This window comes from Crocodylus porosus, unplaced genomic scaffold, assembly GCF_001723895.1.
Source record: "Crocodylus porosus isolate Cpor-Errol unplaced genomic scaffold, CroPor_comp1, whole genome shotgun sequence".
Classification (NCBI taxonomy): Eukaryota; Metazoa; Chordata; order Crocodylia; family Crocodylidae; genus Crocodylus; species Crocodylus porosus.
The window spans coordinates 14,563,326-14,581,664 of record NW_017728924.1 but is presented as its reverse complement, the minus strand read 5'-3'; the positions used below and the strand labels follow the sequence as shown (position 1 = coordinate 14,581,664).

General features: G+C 39.6%; 1 protein-coding gene across 3 annotated transcripts in view; it reads left to right on the top strand.

Moving 5' to 3' along the window:
- The window catches only part of ATRX (ATRX, chromatin remodeler), a 146,510-nt gene that overhangs the window by 95,057 nt on the left and 33,114 nt on the right, over positions 1-18,339 (top strand). For all 3 annotated transcript variants that reach the window (XM_019540375.1, XM_019540377.1, XM_019540376.1), the window contains 6 exons: positions 3,900-4,037; positions 4,374-4,549; positions 5,977-6,094; positions 11,145-11,275; positions 11,620-11,708; positions 11,886-12,058. In XM_019540375.1, the coding sequence (XP_019395920.1) occupies positions 3,900-4,037; positions 4,374-4,549; positions 5,977-6,094; positions 11,145-11,275; positions 11,620-11,708; positions 11,886-12,058 (825 nt within the window). The remainder of the gene's footprint in view (positions 1-3,899; positions 4,038-4,373; positions 4,550-5,976; positions 6,095-11,144; positions 11,276-11,619; positions 11,709-11,885; positions 12,059-18,339) is intronic.

The window sequence follows — 18,339 nt, the reverse complement described above, 5'->3', positions numbered from 1 at the left end:
CCCCAAAAAAATCAGTTAGAAAAGACTGACAAAAAGTAATCTTTCTTGAACACCCATGACCAGACCCATGTCAGTAAGACATCACCAAACATCAGACAGTGAGTAGTCATATAAAGTATTGACAAATAAATTGATTTCTGCATAGAGTTGCTGATGCTAGCATCTTTGTTGGCAGAGCAGCAGTTAGCAATATCTAATGCCCACACATCAGTATAACTGAGAATGCCTGTCAAACAGGGTTATCTGTCGTGATTACAAATATGTTAAGACCAGATATCATGTTTGTAAATCAGATGGCTTTAAAGGTGCTATCCAACCATGCTGTGGCCTGGGATCTTGCAGACAAGTTGGGGATATCAAGTTTTTGCCATTCATTTTCATTTACGGTGATAAATCGGAGCCACGCAAGCTATGGCTTAGACAAAGACTTAATTATGGTGTGTTGCAGACTCTTGATACGAATGTAGCAGTTGTTGGCATTGCAGCAATAATAACTAATATTGGGAACCTTTTTTCTCCATGCATTTGACACTGGAAAGAATTTTTGATTTATTAAAGTAAATTACAAGCTACTATTCATCAGTCAAGAAAAATGACAAGAGTTTCCGCAGTTCTGTGTGTCAGTGGGTTCTGATGTGATGCGTTTTTTTTCAGGAAGGGATTTTTAAAATGTGCCTTACTCATAGAATATATTTGATATCATAGGTTTGCTCTTAAATCTAAGGTACACTCCATCTTTTATTCCTACTGAAGATCTTGCAAATATTGAACAATTTGTTTATTTTTTACTGCACTAGTGATGTCAGCTGTTAATGCCAGTACACCAATGCTATCTGCCCATAAAAAAAATAAAACAACACTTCACCCACTCAGGCTGAACTGGCACAACATATTCATTGAGCAGTTTTACAGATTAACAAATTAGCAGCTCTGCGGCTGTGGGTACAGGCTGGATGCCTGTCTGGAGGGATCTATCCAAAGTAGCTGACACTCAACATTCTTAGGGAATGTAGTAAAACAGGCTATAAAATGTCATGCCAGTGTCAAAAGGACAGGTCTGTGTCACAGTGGTGGAGAATACAACGATGTGTACATGAAAAGCACAGAGGGCAAACACATTATGCAGGACTTCAGAAGTCTGATCCATCGACTCATCACATCAGAATATAGCAGTCATGGGAATTAACTAACTAGTTAAAAAGTTAAAGGAATGGCTAACTCTTAACTTTAACTAGTTACATTTTTCAGCTGTCAACTTTTAACTTTAACTAGTTTAAAAAAAAAAAAGTTAACTTTAACTGTTTAAAAGTATAAGTTAAAAGGTAAAAAAAAAATTGAAATCCGACTTTCCCAGAGGTTTTCCTGACGCAGCCACTGTAGGACTTGCATGGAATGATATTTCTTCGTTGAAACTCTAGGACTTCTTGTTTGAGAGACAGAGTAGTGTGCCATATCTATGAGATATGGTCTCTTAAGAACTACAAGCCCCAGAGTTCCTTACTTCATGTGGCATTTTCTGTGCATTTGCAGAAGTCAACAGGGCTGCAGGAGAGGGAACAAGCATTCCCTTATCTGCCCATGTAGAGCAATTGTTCAGTAATGGGGGCTTAGTTTTGCGAGACACATGAAGAAAATTGTCAGATGTCAATTTTGAAATGCAGCTTTTGCTGAAGTTCAGTAAGCATGTTTAAACAGTTTCTGCTGTGCAGCTGAACATTCTCGTTCTCATTTAAACTGATTTTTCTCATTCAGTCTAATTTTGATTTTCAGACACTTTCATTATGTCTAATTCATAGTTTCATAGTTTCTAGGGTTGGAAGGGACCTGAGTAGATCATCTAGTGCGACCCCCCACCATGGCAGGAAATAATACTGGGGTCAAATGACCTCAGCAAGATGTTCATCCAACCTCCTTTTAAAACCCCCCAGGATAGGAGCCAGCAACCACTTCTCTTGGAAGTTGGTTCCAGACCCTAGCCGCCCTGACAAGTAACACCTCCTGATATCTAGCCTGAACCTGCCCTCTTCCAGCTTGTGACCGTTATTCCTGGTCACTCCTGGCAGTGCACATGGGAATAGTGATTCCCCCCATGCCTGCTAATCCCCCCTGACTACTTTATAACAGGCCAGGAGATCCCCCCTCAGCCTTCTCTTCTGGAGGCTGAACAGGTTCAGGTCCCGTAACCTCTCCTCATAGGGCCTGCCCTGCTGCCCCCGATCATGCGAGTGGCCCTCCTCTGGACCCTCTCCATGCTGTCCACATCCCTCTTGAAGTGCGGCATTCAGATGTATTTCATACCCTTTGTTACCTTTTCAGCAATAAAAAATGTAACAGCAGAGGTTTTCTGTGGAAACAGCTTTCATTTGTCACCTGGCTGTGAATATCTCCTTTCTGTTGTTCTGGTATCTCTTTGATGCATTAACTTTTACAAAGTACTTCACAAGGAGAGGATGAGAAGGATCTAACATTACATAGGTATTGGTAAATTGTTATTCTGAAAACTGAATGACAAGTATAACATTGTTTTCAGGTAAAGCAGGGTGAGTTCTAAGTAAATTAGTGTGCTTCTGTGGGCTTGTGGAAAAGAAACCCACTCATTGCATTTGAAAATGAAAAATGATGCTAAGAGGCAAGTCACTGTGTTTCACGCATTTCTTATGAATCAACTTAACTTTTAACTAGTTCCTTGCTTTTTAACTTGCCTTTTAACTAGTTGAAAGTGGATATACTTAACTTTTAACTTAACTCTAGTTAATTTTAAAGGTTGCTAACTTTAACTAGTTACATTTTCCATAAACTTTAATCCGCGACTGGAATATAGTATTAAATTTTATGCATGTTCCCTCATATATTCCTGGCATTTTCTTATTGGTTAACATACCGGGAGTATGTATGCATTGTACATGCAGGATAGAAAAAAACAAACATAGCATGAGCCAGTGATAAAATTGTATAAAGATAATCTTAAGAAATAAGCATTAGTTTGCAAGAGCCATGAAAGCCCATAGAAACTTTTTCTCACTCCTAATTCAGCTAGTATGAATATGGGATTGTTTGTATTAAAGTGGTTGAGATGTTTTGACATTGCATTTAAAAAAAAAAAAAAATTAAGGGTTACATTGCCTGACATTTAAATCAATTATGTTTTAAAACAAAAGCTTTGAACCAGACCCTTGAACTTATTTGGTCTTGCCTAAAGTTTGGTCTTTACCTTTGGCCAGCTCTGAGTTATCACTGGAATAACTTAGATCAGGTTTTACATTGTACTCATCATTAAGGAGCATACTACATTCTGGTCTTCATAGGAAACATTCCTATTGTACTTTGGTTCTCCTTATGACTTATCCGTCACCAGTAGATGGCACTGTGTAACCTCACTTTAAAAATTTGCACTTCTGAACTTTGGGAAAACAAGGATCACTTATAAAGATATCTATATGCACATAACATTATTCTGCAAAACTTTGGTTAATATTACCATTAAATTCATTCTGCATAACTCTGTAATACAGAAAATAAATGATTGTGCTTTGTGTCCTGAAAACTCTTTTAAAAAATAAATAAATAAATAAAAGGCGGCTTTATTATTTAATAAAAATATTTATATAGTTGCCTGTTTATTAGAACAGAGTCACTCTAGTAAACAACCAAATTGCTACAGGTAGAAGAGCAAGGTAGCACCTTAGAGACTAATAGGTACAGAAAGACATAATATGTTTTAGAGGGCTTCAGAATAAGAATACATGTATATCTCTGAACCAGTAATTTTCTAAGGTACTACCCTCTCCTGCCTTCTGCATGACTTCAGACTAATACAGCTTACTACTTCTCTCTAATCAAATTCCTGCAGGTTATAGAAAATCAAGTTATCTAATATCACTAAACTTCTTTTCTTCTAGGCCCTGACTTCGTTGTGTGTGATGAAGGGCATATATTAAAAAATGAAGCTTCTGCTGTTTCTAAAGCTATGAATGCGATACGATCCAGAAGAAGGATAATTCTTACAGGAACACCACTACAGAATAACCTTATAGAATGTGAGTAGTGTGGTTTCTTTGGCTTGTAGTTGAAAATGGCTTCTTCGACAAATGTTTGCATTGCAAAAAAAAAAAAAAAAAAAGTGTGGTTTGATTGTAATTGAAAGTATTCTGTACTCCTAGTGGCACCAGAGTATAGCTAATGAAATAAATTAAGTAGCAATGAAAAGCTATTACTTTCTGGGTCTATGCATTGAAGATACTTTTATCTTGTTTAACAGAAAAGGATTTTTAGAAGGGAGATAGACTCCTATTTTTGTTAAATTGAGAATAAACACTTTCATGGAAACTATTCACTTCAACTTAAAAAAACTGGAGTTGATCTTTTTCTCCCAGATCACTGCATGGTTAACTTTATCAAGGAGAACTTGCTTGGATCAATTAAGGAATTCCGAAATCGTTTTATAAATCCAATCCAGAATGGTCAGTGCGCAGATTCTACCCCTGTTGATGTAAGAGTAATGAAAAAGCGTGCACATATTTTATATGAAATGTTAGCTGGATGTGTTCAGGTATGTAAATACTTTTCTATAATGTTTAGTTTCTTTATTACTTGGCTTGAATAACACGGTTTCATTTGGACAACATTGCTTAAGGTCTGCATTGGACTGTATTATTGTTATCTGTATATTTCATTAGGCTAGCTATCACTTTTGATCCAACTAGACTTTTCACCAATTAGTTTAGTTGTGAATGATTCAGAAATAGCACATAAATAGAAAATTTTATAAACCGAAAGTTACAGTTCTTACTGAGATGCCAGTATATTTTAGACAGGATATGTAGAAGCTGGCGAATGCAGTAGTTTTCCTCATTTATGGGACAGGTGATTTATGTAATAGGGTAGAATATCTGTATGTTAGTCATAGCATCTATTTTGAAATATTCTAAACTTATTTTGTATGCATATTTAAAATGTACCTGTATGAAAAATTATAATAAACTGATGGTCCATAGAGAACTGGTCATTTGATGTAGATGACTTGGCTTTCATTTTGAAGACTCATGTGGGGTTGAGGATTGATTCAAAGAGGATAAACCGTTTGTTAATTTAAACATCATAAATATTTACTTTTCTCAGTATACTTTTTTAGGTTTAAGCAGTTGCACTTGCCTCAGATGTTAAGTGCTTATGAATGGAGTGAGATCAGTCATATGGTCATAATGAAAAATGAAGCAGAGTTTGATAGATATAAATAAAGATATTTTTAAATAAGGAAATGTTGGAAATGTTTGGGATCTTCTGGCCTGGCACATCAAAAATGGAAAGCCATAGGGATACCCTTAAGAGCAAGAAGGGGGTGTGACAGTTGTATTTAAATATACTCTATCCTGTTCCTGTCAGAAACAAAAAAGGCAACAACACTGAAAATCTTAATTATTACACCAAAATGTTATTATCAAAAGGTTAGATGTCCTAAATCTAAGCCATTTTGGAGGTCAACAAATTTCTTATAGCTTGCCACACAAGGAGTAGCATACAGCAAACTGGGGAGTTTGTCAGCCTGGAAACTCTCAGCATACTATTAAGATGAAGAGGGAAATGGAGAGAAGCAGCAATTTGCAGCAAAAAAATGAGAAGGAAGTGGTAGGAGCCTGGGCAAGCACACGCAAGCATTCTCACGCCTCAGAATTGAAAGTAGCTTCACGGAGCATCGGAACCAGTGCTCCCATAATATAAACTTTGACATTAATTGCTTCACTTACGCATATTTGCACGCTAAGAGTAACCATATTGAAAAGAAGCAATGATTAGAAGCAATTATGGAAATTGTAGCTGACACTACAAATGCCAAGGAATTTGCACGCTGAAGTGATACATGTAGCGTGCACTTGAGTAGCCAGCAAGATGCATTAGATAATAGACAGTGTTTGTATATGTCAGAAGGTTTAAAATGTAGAGTTTGTTTTGACCAACATCCCTTTTGTAAAATTACAGAGAAAAGATTACACTGCATTAACTAAGTTCCTGCCACCAAAACATGAGTATGTTCTTGCAGTTAGAATGACGCCTCTTCAGTGTAAACTCTATCAGTTCTACTTGGATCACTTAACAGGTAAGTAACTACGGCACAGTAGGATAACATAATTAATTTTCACCTAATTTTTTTGCTCTGTTTTCATAAACAACTCTATAGATGGTCCCTCCTGTTTGCGTGGGAATCTGTTTTTGCTCTGAAACTTGATTCTGCAAAATACTTAGCTTCATATAATGAAATATTTATTGCTTATTACTAATAGTCATATTTCTTGTGTGTGGCTTGTCATTCCTTTCTCCGAAATAAAACAACTAACTTCATTATATGGATTAATTGCTATTATCTCTTACGTAAATAATTTCAGAGGGGCTCTGAAGAGAGAGTTATTTATTTTGTTCTAGACCAGTTGTTTGTCTCCTGTGTAGTGAAATAATCAGAAAGATTGACAAGAGTAAAATGCAGAATCGAGGTGTGCTAGCAAAGGTGTTTTTCAGAAGCTTGCAGTTTGCCTTATTTGCCCTTGCTACCTAGGGACAATTCTTGTTAATTCTTTGTGTTAGCTTATTTTGTGCAGTTGTCTCATTTGACATTTCCTGGTCTGGGTAGTAGGCAGCTGGGTGGGTAGGGGTTATAGTGTTTCAGTAACATTCTCAAGTTTATCAAGAAAAGGCAGATAAGGCTTTTTGTATCCTATATCAAATTGTGATTTATCTCAGATGTTAAATTTTGGTATGAAATATGCGGTGTTGTATTAATTTACTTGGATTATAGTGTGGTGTAGTAAACTTAGATAAATTGCCAACCAAGGTTTCTTTTTAAAATACTTTCTGGGCTATTGTCTTTAATAAGATACAGATCTAAACAGTCCGGTATACATAATTAATTTATAATAAATTTGAGTCCAAAAAGTAAAGGCATTCTCGCTGTTCTGCTTTTAAAAGAAGGCTTTGGAAGTGTACTCCAAAACGCAACAGATACAACTTTGACTCTGCATCGAGCTTACCTGTAGTCAGGCCTGTAAAATATAATCTGTTATGTAGTGACTCTTATCTACATAAATGCTCTGAAGGAAAATATCTTTTATATTGTGTTCGTTTCTGCAGCATTCCAGATATACAAGGGTATTTCAGAAGCTAATAGCAAAATGACGGCCTATGGTGCATGTCTGCAGCAAAACAGCAAGGAACACTATGGAGAAGTGATGTGGTTCAGTCATTGCACACACAATGGTTTTCTTTAGAAGTTGTTGTTCAGTTTCTGGACCATTAATTGTTTTGTATATCCTCCAAAAGCAGTGTGGTTAAAAACAAAAATCTTCATGGAGAGTTCTCCTTAATCTATCTTAGTATAGCCTAATAGGTCAGAACTGGAAGTTTTTGGAGAGTGTTGGGGACAACTTCCTGATCCAAGTGGTAGAGTAGCTGACTAGGGGCCTTTCTCTTGATCTGCTGCTCAAACAGGGAAGAATTGGTGGGGAATGTAGTAGCAGATGGTAACTTGGACAGCAGTGACCATGAGATGATAGAGTTCAGGATCCTGAGGAAAGGAAGGATGGATAGCTGCAGAGTAAGGACCCTGGACTTCAGAAAAGCAGATTTTAACTCATGGGCTGTATCCCCTGGGAAGTCAGACTGAGTGGGAGAGGAGTCCAGGAGAGCTGGCTGTACTTCAAAGAAGCCTTACTGAGAGTGCAGAAATTAACCATCCTGATACACGGGAAGACTAGCAAGTATGGCAGAAAACCAGCTTCGCTTAGCAGGGAACTCTTCAGTAAACTGAGTAACAAAAAAGAAGCTTCTAAGAAGTGGAAACTTGGACAAATAAGTAGGGAGGAATATAAGAGCATTGCTCAGGCATGCAGGGATGAAGTCAGGAAGGCCAAAGCACAATTGGGGCTGCAGCTAGCAAGGGACATGAAGGGTTTCTACAAGTATGTTGGTAGCAAGAGGAGGATGAGGGAAAGTGTGGGTCCCTTACTGAATGGGAGTGGCAGCTTTGTGACAGAGGATGCAGAAAAGGCTGAAGTGCTCAATACCTTCTTTGCCACAGTCTTCACAGGCGAGGTCACCTCCCAGACTACTGCGCTGGGCAGCACAGTTTGAAGAGGAGGTGAGCAGCCAACAGTAGCAAAAGAACAGATTAGGGACTGTTTAGAAAAGCTGAACATATACAAGTCCTCGGGGCCAGATGGGATGCACCCAAGGGTACTGAGGGAGTTGACTGATGAAATTGCAGAGCCATTGGCCAACATCTTTGAAAATTCCTGGCGATCAGGAGAGGTCCCAGATGACTGGAGAAAGGCAAACCTAGTGCCCATATTTAAGAAAGGGAAAAAGGAGAATCCATGGAACTACAGACCAGTCACCTTCACCTTAGTCCCTTGGAAAAATCATGGAGCAGATCCTCAAGGAATCCACTCTTAAGCATGTGAAAGAGAAGGTGATTAGGAACAGTCAGCATGGATTCATCAGGGGCTAATCGTTTCTGACCAACCTGATTGCCTTCTATGATGAGATGACTGGCTCTGTGGGTGCAGGGAGACCAGTGGATGTGGTATACCTTGGTTTTAGCAAAGCTTTCTGTATCGTGTCCCACAGTACTCTTGCAGGCAAGCTAAGGAAGTATGGGCTGGATGAATGGACTGTAAGAAGAACAGAAAACTGGCTGGAGCATTGGGCTCAGAGGGTAGTAATCGATGGCTCGATGTCTAGTTGGCAGGCGGTATCAAGTGGGGTGCCCCAGGGGTTGGTACTGGGGCCTGTGTGAGTTAATGTCTTCATCAGTTACCTGGAAGATGGCATGGAGTGCACCCTCAGCAAGTTTGCAGGTGACACCAAGCTGGGGGGAGTAATAGATATGCTGGAGGGCTAGGATTTAGAGCGGGGGCAGGCAGTTATTTCAGGTGGAGGGCCGCTTACTGAGTTTTGGCAAGTCATCAAGGGCTGCATGACAGGCAGCCAGGGGCAGATAAATATGTATTTCCTAAATTTTGGGGGCAGAGTTGTGGGCCAGATGGTATGGCCTGGTGGGTTGCATTTTGCCCCACCCCTGATTTTAGAGTGACCTGAACAAACTGGAGGATTGTGCCAAAAGGAGTCTCATGAGGTTCAACAAGGACAAGTGCAAAGTCCTGCGCTTAGGACTGAACAGTCTTATGCACCAGTGTAGGCTGGGGACTGATGGGGTGGGCAGCAGCTCTGCAGAAAAGGACCTGGGGCTTTTATTTTATACTGCCACTGAAGACTTCACTTAATATCATGATGTGGGTATGGGTACAAGTGCAGCTGTGTGTTTTTTGTATTTATTAGGCTGCAGATTGAAGGCAAACTGCCTCTAATGGCCTCATCCAGTTCCTGCTGAAATCAGAGAAAACATTCCCATAGACTTATATAGTCTTTGAATCAGACCTGAAGGATGTAGCTTTGCTCTTAGTTATTAGTGGGTTTTTAAGAGTGCGTCTCCCCAGCTCACTCAAGGACTGTTAGTTGTCACAAATCTGTTTAGACTTTCAGTCTTCAAGTGTTACTTTGTCTCTAGGCCACTACCTTTTAAGCTAGGTGACTGATTTCTAAATTAAATGCTATGCTCTGCATTAAGAAATCAGGACTCGGGATGATTAGTTTTATGTTTCAGTAGTTCTGACCTAAATAAGTGTAACTTTTGATTTGTATGAAGTAAATATCTGAAAGCAAGCCCTTCTTATGAAGGCTTTTTAGCTGCAAATACAAGTAAAAGTTTAAAAAGAAAACTTCTGTTTTGGATATGCTTCAAGAGAATACTAAAATATAGTTTTAGGAAGTTTTCTCTTCTGATAGGGAAAACTGCTTCTGTTCTTCAAAAATATAGAAAAAATAACTGGATATAGGAAACAACATAGAAAATATAAGAGCTATAGGAATTGTTACCTTAATGACACTCTAAAGCATGTGACTTTTCTGCTGTGGTAAGAACAGGTCAAAGCATCTAAATAAACTGTCATAACTACTTTTCTAGCCGTATCACCAAAGTTGGTATTTTATGAACGTATATAACTACTAGCTAAGAACATGTATAACTACAATAAAAACTCTGTTAACCAGCACCTTACAAGGTGGCATGTTCTATTAACCAGCATGCTGGTTTGTAAGGTAAAGTGAAACTGGAAGTGCCCACTGTGGCACTTACGGTTTCTCCAAGTCCCCATAGCCCGGAGCATAGCAGTCTGTGCGGGGCCTGCTTCCCTGTCCCTCAGGACCCGTGGGAGGGGTGGCGATGCAGCGGGAGGAGCGGCGGCCCAAACGGGCAAAGACGCCTGTTCGGGCTTCTCAGTTAACCAGCATATTTTGTTACCTGACACCCCCATCCCTCCTGGGTGCCGGATAACAAAGCATTTACTGTATATGTAGACAACCAGCGTGTAAAATGTTTATAAAATGGCAAAAAGCAGCTTGGCTCACCTAATTTAACTTACTTTTACCTTTTACTTTGATAATGTCCTTAGTACTCTTGTTAACAAAGGTTTTAAATGAGCTGCTGGGAAAATTTAGAGTTTTAAGGACTCTAAATCATTGCATTTCTTTACCAGCAGTTTAAACTATAAATAAGAAAAGTTTAAATACACAAATTCTGTTTACTTTCTGCACTCATTTCAACTTAGACAATGAAGTATATTAAGTATCTATCTATCTACCTTCTGGCTGGTCTACACTAACACAGTAATGCCTTGCGAATGTTACAAAGCATATGAAGAAACAGTTGCATCAGAATAATCAACTGAACTCATTGAAACCTAAATATAAATCTTACCATTTTTAAAACAATTTCATTTGTAAAACCTAACTATGAATAAGTGCCCTCTAACAGGATTTTAGTGAACTCATTTTGACTGGAGAGTACACTCCTGGATATAATTGTCGTCTTAAGATGTTTCTCATTACCAAGAAGGAAGGGAAAATCTAATTTTGACCATTTTAACTGGAAAAATAATTCTTGTAACTAAGTAATATGACCACTTTTACAAGAGATGCTAAAATGTAAGGTGTACACCTGGAGAGAACACTGCAGAGAACTAATGGGTTATTCAAAGGGGGGGGGAAATTGTGGCAAACTCATTCAAGCTTTTGTTCTAAAATCTGAACTTTATTGTCAGGTGTAGGTAGCAGCAGTGAAGGTGGAAGAGGCAAAGCTGGAACTAAACTATTTCAGGACTTCCAGATGTTAAGTAGAATCTGGACTCACCCTTGGTGTTTGCAGCTGGACTATATTAGCAAAGAAAATAAGGTAAATTAGGTATATCAAAATACATACTTGTGCCTCCCTTGTAAACTTTCTGAATGAGTCATTACCAAGTGTTGGGAAGAGTTTTGGCAAACGAATGGAAATTTTTGTTGCTGTGGGATGTACTGATTTTTGCCAGCTTTGTTTACCCATGGCTAGCATTTTTTTGTTTCTGAGTCTTTTGCCATTATTAAAACAGTTTGGAAGGCTGCTCTTTCACTGACCTTGCTATTATTTAAATGAAGGATAAGTAGGTGCTTAAGTGTTTAAAAAAAGGTTTCAGTCTGGATGATGTTATTTAATACCAGTGATATCGATGTTCTAAGAATGTTAATTTTGTTTTCCAGGGCTATTTTGATGAAGATAGTCTGGATGACTTTATTGCTTCAGATTCTGATGAAACTTCAATGAGTTTAAGCTCTGATGATTATGCAAAGTAAATTGTTTGTTTCATGTAAATTGTACATGATCAAAATCAGTAGGTTTCATTTCCTTTTTAAAGTGACTAAGTAAATGTTCAATGCAATTAAGCAACATTTTTATTTTTACTATTGCTTATGTTTTCTGAATGGTAGCTTCTTAAATAATAAGCATACAATGTTCATGTTTTTAGGAAAAAAAAATCCAAGGGGAAAAAAGCAAAGAAAGAGAGCAGCTCAAGTGGCAGTGGCAGTGATAATGATGTTGAAGTGATTAAAGTTTGGAATTCAAGGTCTCGTGGAGGTGGAGAAGGAAATACAGAGGACCTTGCAAATGCCCCTGCTATTCCTATAAAATCAGAGGAGGGTAAGTATAATCCACAAGGAAATCAGGATATGGTGCAGCATCACTTTGAAAAGTGATATGGTTTGTTTATTCATGACAAGTCAGTGGGGAAATTATGTTCAATCAACTTGCACTTCACTCAGTTATGAAAGATGACATCTCAATTCAAGGAACTGTTTCTCTGTTCTAGCCCACCCTACCAATTTTTTTATTATATAAGAATATACTTCTAATAATATTTACCCATTGAAAAATAGAAGAAGCATCACTCTCTAAGGGTGAAAGAATACAGGTAGTCCTCAACATTCAACATTTCGCACTTACAAAGTTTCTAAATTGACACCCTGTTTCAACATTGACGTTAGTTTCAACTTTTACAATGCTTGATCCAATGTGACACCATGCCAGCGAACAAGTTGGCTGTGTCACCCATCTCCCTGGAGAACATCTGTCCAAACTTCCTTAAACACTTTCATTAAGAAAGCAGACACGACTCCAGAAAAACCTGCAGCCGAGACTCCTGAGAAGAATTCAGCCAAGAACAGTTCAAAAAGTCCAGCGAAGTCACCTCAAAAAAGTCCTTCCAAATCAATAGGATTGCTATTTACAATATAAATACATTAATGTAGCTATATTACTCATCTATAATTGATCGAGTACAAAATTCTGGGGTATTTTTGGTGAAAATAAGGTATAGGGCCTTGTTCAAGAACCAATTCCCCATTTATAACATTGTTTCGTATGAGAAAATTGGTTGTTACGACATTTTGACTTAAGACGAGGTTTTCAGGAACCAATTGTGTTGCAAGTCCAGCCAGTTGTGTTGCCTGTATTGTGACAGAACAGTTAACAAGTCAAAGTTTTCTTATGGAGTATAATAGAATAAATCCTCCCCCCTTTTTTTCTTGCAAAGTAAATCGTAAAGTAATTTCAGAGTAGATTTCACAGGTGAAATATGCTGTTGAATGATAGAAAACTATTGTTTTTCAATTCTTAAACCTATGGGGGTTTAAAGGATCTCAGAACAGGTGGATAGAACACAGAGACTCAGATTGGTTTTTGAGAGTAAGTTGATCAGCCTACCTACATCTGTAAACATGATTTAAGTAGTTTTACTTAAATATTTTAGCTGTCTTTTGCTGCTTCTGAGTGATGAGTCATTTTCAAGTGCATGTTAAAGATGACAGATGGCATACCGTTTTATGAATGAAATAACCTTTCCTAAATAAATATAACTTTGCTATCATCAAAAAAGCAGAATTTGTATTTATGGAAATTTTGAAAATTAAAATTGAATTTGAAAATGTAAGTAGTTATGGCAAAATACAGTTATAAATGTGTAATCATTTGTAATATATATTGGGATGTATTGCCAGCAGTTAGACGCTCTCCTTTTAAGTACTGTTGTTACGTTGTTTTTGATTAGTTAGACTACAAATGTAATTCATAACTGTAAGGGTTGTATTATTTTTTTTTTTACTTCATCTGACTTTATATATATAAATTTCAACATGGATGCTTGGTACACTGAGAGAGGCTTACCTATTTGCTTCTCCCTCATTTTTTTAGTGAAAGGGGTCCTACTTCTAGATTGATTTATAGCATGTCTTTTGTAGGCAAGTTCAGGGTTAAGGTGGTTGTATGCAGGCTTGTCCAGTTGCATGTATAAGTCCATTTGAAGTAACTGAATTGTTTGTTGTGGTATTAATTTAAAGGATAAGTGTGATCACAGGGATATGTTACATGTTCAAATGATCTGGGAGAATTGTCCCAGGTTTGTATTCTGAATAAAGAAACTTACCCAGGATCTCCTGAACAGACAATTGAATGCTGAGCCCCTGAAGAGCAGAGAGCTTGCAGTGTTAACACTGCACAGCCAGGGGGTCCTTGCACATGCATCTCATCTCTGCAGGTTCCTTCTGTCTGCCTGGAGACAGATGGTACAGGGAAGCCCTGATTGGCTAACTCAGACTGCTCAGCATTATCCTGTCTCCCTGCAACACAATGCAGGGATCATAAAGGGGGTGTGTTCTGTTTCCTGCTTGGCACACTGCAGGGAAGTGGGGAGTAAAGCACCCTGGGTTTCTGGAGGACCACAATGTGACTTCTTTCAGAAGGAGATGTATATAGACATTCACTAGGAGAAACTCTCCTGCGAGTGATTTTAACCCTGGGTTATTTTTCTCTTGAAGCAGGCATTTTTGCTCTGGGACACGAATCCTGGACACCTGTACACTCGTGGCTTTTCCTAGGAGAGTGGTGACTCTGTACATGGCCAGAGTGCCCACCTCCTCCATCTACAGGAGACTGTCACCATTCACGGCGGATACGTTTGTCTCCATTCATGAACGCAGTGCCCCTGGCAGCTGGGTGGGCATGGCTGTGCTGGTGGTACTATTGGCGGGAGTGCGGCAGTGGCAAGCACGGAGTTTCCGAGGAGCTCCTTTTAAGTGCATTTAAGATGCGGGTTTGGCATTTGCAAATATTTCAAACCGCAAATGTCGAACCCACAAACAGCAAGGGTTTCCTGAACTTCCCTCCCGGTACAGGATCTTGCTGATTTTTCTCCTATGGGCAAAGTAAAAAAATATTGGCTAATAATCCATTAATCTTATACCCCATTCTTTTCTCTCTCTTCCCTCCCATCACATATACAAAAGCTTCTCCTCTTCTGACTTCTCCACTTCTTATAGTGGCTTCATCCCAGCTACTGTTCTTTTGCCCACCTATTCTTCTTTTCGTCTCTGATCCATTGAAGCCATGGACAGAGACATGCATTTGGACTGATCTGAATCCTGATGCAATTGCTCAATGCAAATGTGTGGCCTCACTACCCATCCCATCTCTGGAGTGCCTCAAAATTGTCAGAGGTTCCCCAGAATAGATGAGTGCACAGGAAAGTACTTGTAGGCTGTCCCACTAGGACAGTGGGACAGCTCTTGGGAATGTCAGAGAATCACTGGCCCCTACAGACGTTTTAGCAAGCTCTTCGAGGAAATGAGTAAAAAATATTCCTCTTTTTTTTATTGAGGGTTATTTTTAAGTGTTTTGTCAGCCATGCATGTCCATACCCTCACTGGAACCCTTCAAAAGCATCTGGAGTTCTTCAATTAGCATAGTTATCCAGGGCCTGAGTGTGCTGTTTACAGTCCTCTTGTGGAGATCCCCACTTCATTGCATCTTTAAGCTTCTGTAATCTTGCACTGCTCTGAAATAGCTTTCACCAAAGGCTTCCTAGTGAAAACTCAAAACCAGTGTTTCTTCCTCTTCTACCATGAGTTCTTAGCTGCCTTTGACACCACCAGCTGTGCTCTTCTCAGTACCTTATCAATATCCCTCTGTTTGTTTGATCCTGCTTACTGCCCATTCCCGCTTTCTATAGGAGTTCTCCAGGGCTGCATGCAGAAATTATTCCCACCAGAAGAGACACTCCTCCAGCCCCGGGACTAGAGAACTTCACAGGCAAGCTTTTCAGCCAGGAGGCACTAGAGGGTTATCATCATCATCATCCCTCCCCCCACATCTAGGGAAGCCTGTTAATTGACAGGCTGTCAAGTGACAGCTGTCAGCTGCTGAAAAGCAGCAGCTGTCACAGACGGCTCTGGGAGGGTCCCAGCCCCAGGAGAATGCCCCCTCCGCCACATCCCACCAATCATGTGATTGGCAAGAAGGGAAATTCTCCCATGGTGGGAAGCCTCCCAGCTCTCCCCCTCGAGAGAATAGTCACTGCTCTTTGCCCTCCTCTGGGCTGACCTGGAGAAGTACAGAAGGCAAGTGAGCACTCAGCCACCATGGCGAGCCTCTCGGGGGAAAGCCTGTGCACGTCTGGCTGCTGGTCCCTCCAGCTTTTAAATCACTTCCCACTGCTCAGCTAAGCAGCAGGAGAGATTTGGGGGGGAAGTTGGCATGGTTGAGAGCCAGGCTTTCAAGCCTTGTTTGCCATCCCTAGCACTCAGCTGAGTGGGGCTGAGGGCAAAGGGAAGCTGGCAGGGAGAAGTGCTCTCCTCCTATCCAGGAGCTCAGCAGAAGGAGCAGCACAGCAAAGCCCCAGCTTGCTTCTCACGCTGAGAACTGTGGTGTGAGAAGCAGGTGGGGAGCAGCTGAAGCAGTTCCTTCCCTCCCTGTCTATGACTGGCAGGGAGGGAGCAGCTGCCCCCTCCCTTCTTCCCCCCACCGCCTCCACATGTTCTCCAGATCAAAGAACCCAGTCTCAAAGACATGGGAGCCTTTCCTCTGGCTACACTTATCCTGGTCCCCAGGAGGAGTTAGGCTGGGGAGAAAGTGGGCAGGTATTCAGTCTCCCAGGAGAAACTCCCCAGGAAAGATTTAACCCTGTTTGTTCCTGGGTTATTTTTTATCCTGGAGTGACCATTTTTGATGTGCAAGAAAAAGCTTGAATGTCTGCATGCTTTTGTTTCCTACTAGGAGAACAGCAAATCTCTGAGTAGAAAATGAACATCTGTACATTGGCTAAGACTGTAGAGTTGTTCACCTCACCCCCTACACTTTTATCACCAGGTAATCTGACTTTTCAAGCACAAATTCAGGTCCCATCATATGTGTTTAACTCTTTGTTCCAGGACTCCTCCTTCCTAATCAATGCAATGACTTGAGCTGCAGTGTTGGTAATCTGCCCCAAGTCTTACTCTTCTTACTACTTCCTTTCTCAGTCACTGCATAGTGCCTATATTCTACCAATATAGACACTCTTCTACCATAGTGCCTATATTCTACCAAGCCTCTCCCAATCTGCAACATTTATTTATTTATTTATTTATTTTTCTTACTTTCACATGCTTGCATCCCTTCCAAACGCAGCTAATTTTCTTTGTCTACCGCTTAATATAAGCCATTTATTTTCACTTCCAGAGTCCTTCACAGCACGTTCAGATAATCTGGGAGAATTTTTTTCTCCTGCTTCCCAGTATTTGTCATGCTCTAATAAGAGGTTAGCACCTGTCAGTAGTTGGCCCAGGATGCTAGCTTCTGTCATTCACCCTTTTAAATTTTCAAACAAGCACCATATTGTGCCTGCTGCCAGAGTGCTGCTTGTTCTTTTGAAGGGGAAGACATCTGCAAAACTATTTAACTATGTCCTCCTCCAGATGCTTCTTTAAAAACTCTTCTTTGCTGTGATGCCTGCAAGAAGTTTGACAGCATTTAGGCCACTGAGGTAGCAACACCACTGCCTATCATTGCTAATCAATAGTATCTTACTGTTCCTGGTACTCACATATGCTTATCTACATCTGCTGGCGCTCATTTTTTTTTTTACTAGGTTTGGTGCGGGATTGTCTTCCTATTCAATATGCATAGCGTCTGATACAGTGGCGTCTTGGTCTACGACTGCAGCTCTTAACCTGTTGTAATACAACTAATTAATAATTATCCCTTTTTGGGGGCAGGGGACGGCACCCTGCTAGCACCTGCAGTTTATGCTTATGGCTCATCTTTTTGCCGGTGGGCACTGAATTTGCTTCAGTGGTTCTCCTGCATAGACTGAAATTCAGTTGAGTTATGGACCTCATTTTGAAAGGAGTGTGTGTTTTATATACATTTTAGCAGACGGCTGCTTCCGGTGCCCTTTTCGATCACTTTTTTTTCCCTTGGGTCCTTAACCGTAGTATTTTAAATACCCCTTGGCTTTTTCATACACTCGGCCTGTGATCTTGGTAAAATTAGAGAGAAATTCAAATGGCTCCAGTACACTGAAATGCTATTTGATTCAAACTTTGAAAAAAGGACACTGATCATTAAAGTGTTCGCAGCTTGCATTCATTCTTCTATGTTCGGTTTGGTGTCAACAAGAAATGGTTCCATTGCATTGGATCAAAGTCAGTCACAATAGGTCGCATTAAGGACCAACTTTAACATCATTTAGAACTACTCTTAAAAATGTGTACAGAGAAATTACCCTCTTGAGAGAATTCTTTCCTCTATTCTGAAGAGGATATTGACTGAGATGTTGGGGGTGATTATTCAGCCATGATGGATCTTCCTTTCAGCTAGTTTGCTGTATGTGCTCTTAAAAGTTGAATGTTTTGAATTACCAGTAGACTAGGAGAAAAGTGTTCTATGTAAGTAAACAGTGCGTTAAGATCAAAGTTTTAAAGTGAACAAATGTTTGTATTGTAATTCTAATAAATCAATATGTATCACACTAATGCAAAGAAGATTAAAGCCAGGAACATACAACATTATAAAAAGAATTTGGGTAACATAAATAAAGACAACCCCTGATTCCTGTCTGCATTTCAGGATCAAATTATGAGTTTGCAAATAAACCTTCAAATTCAGTAGTG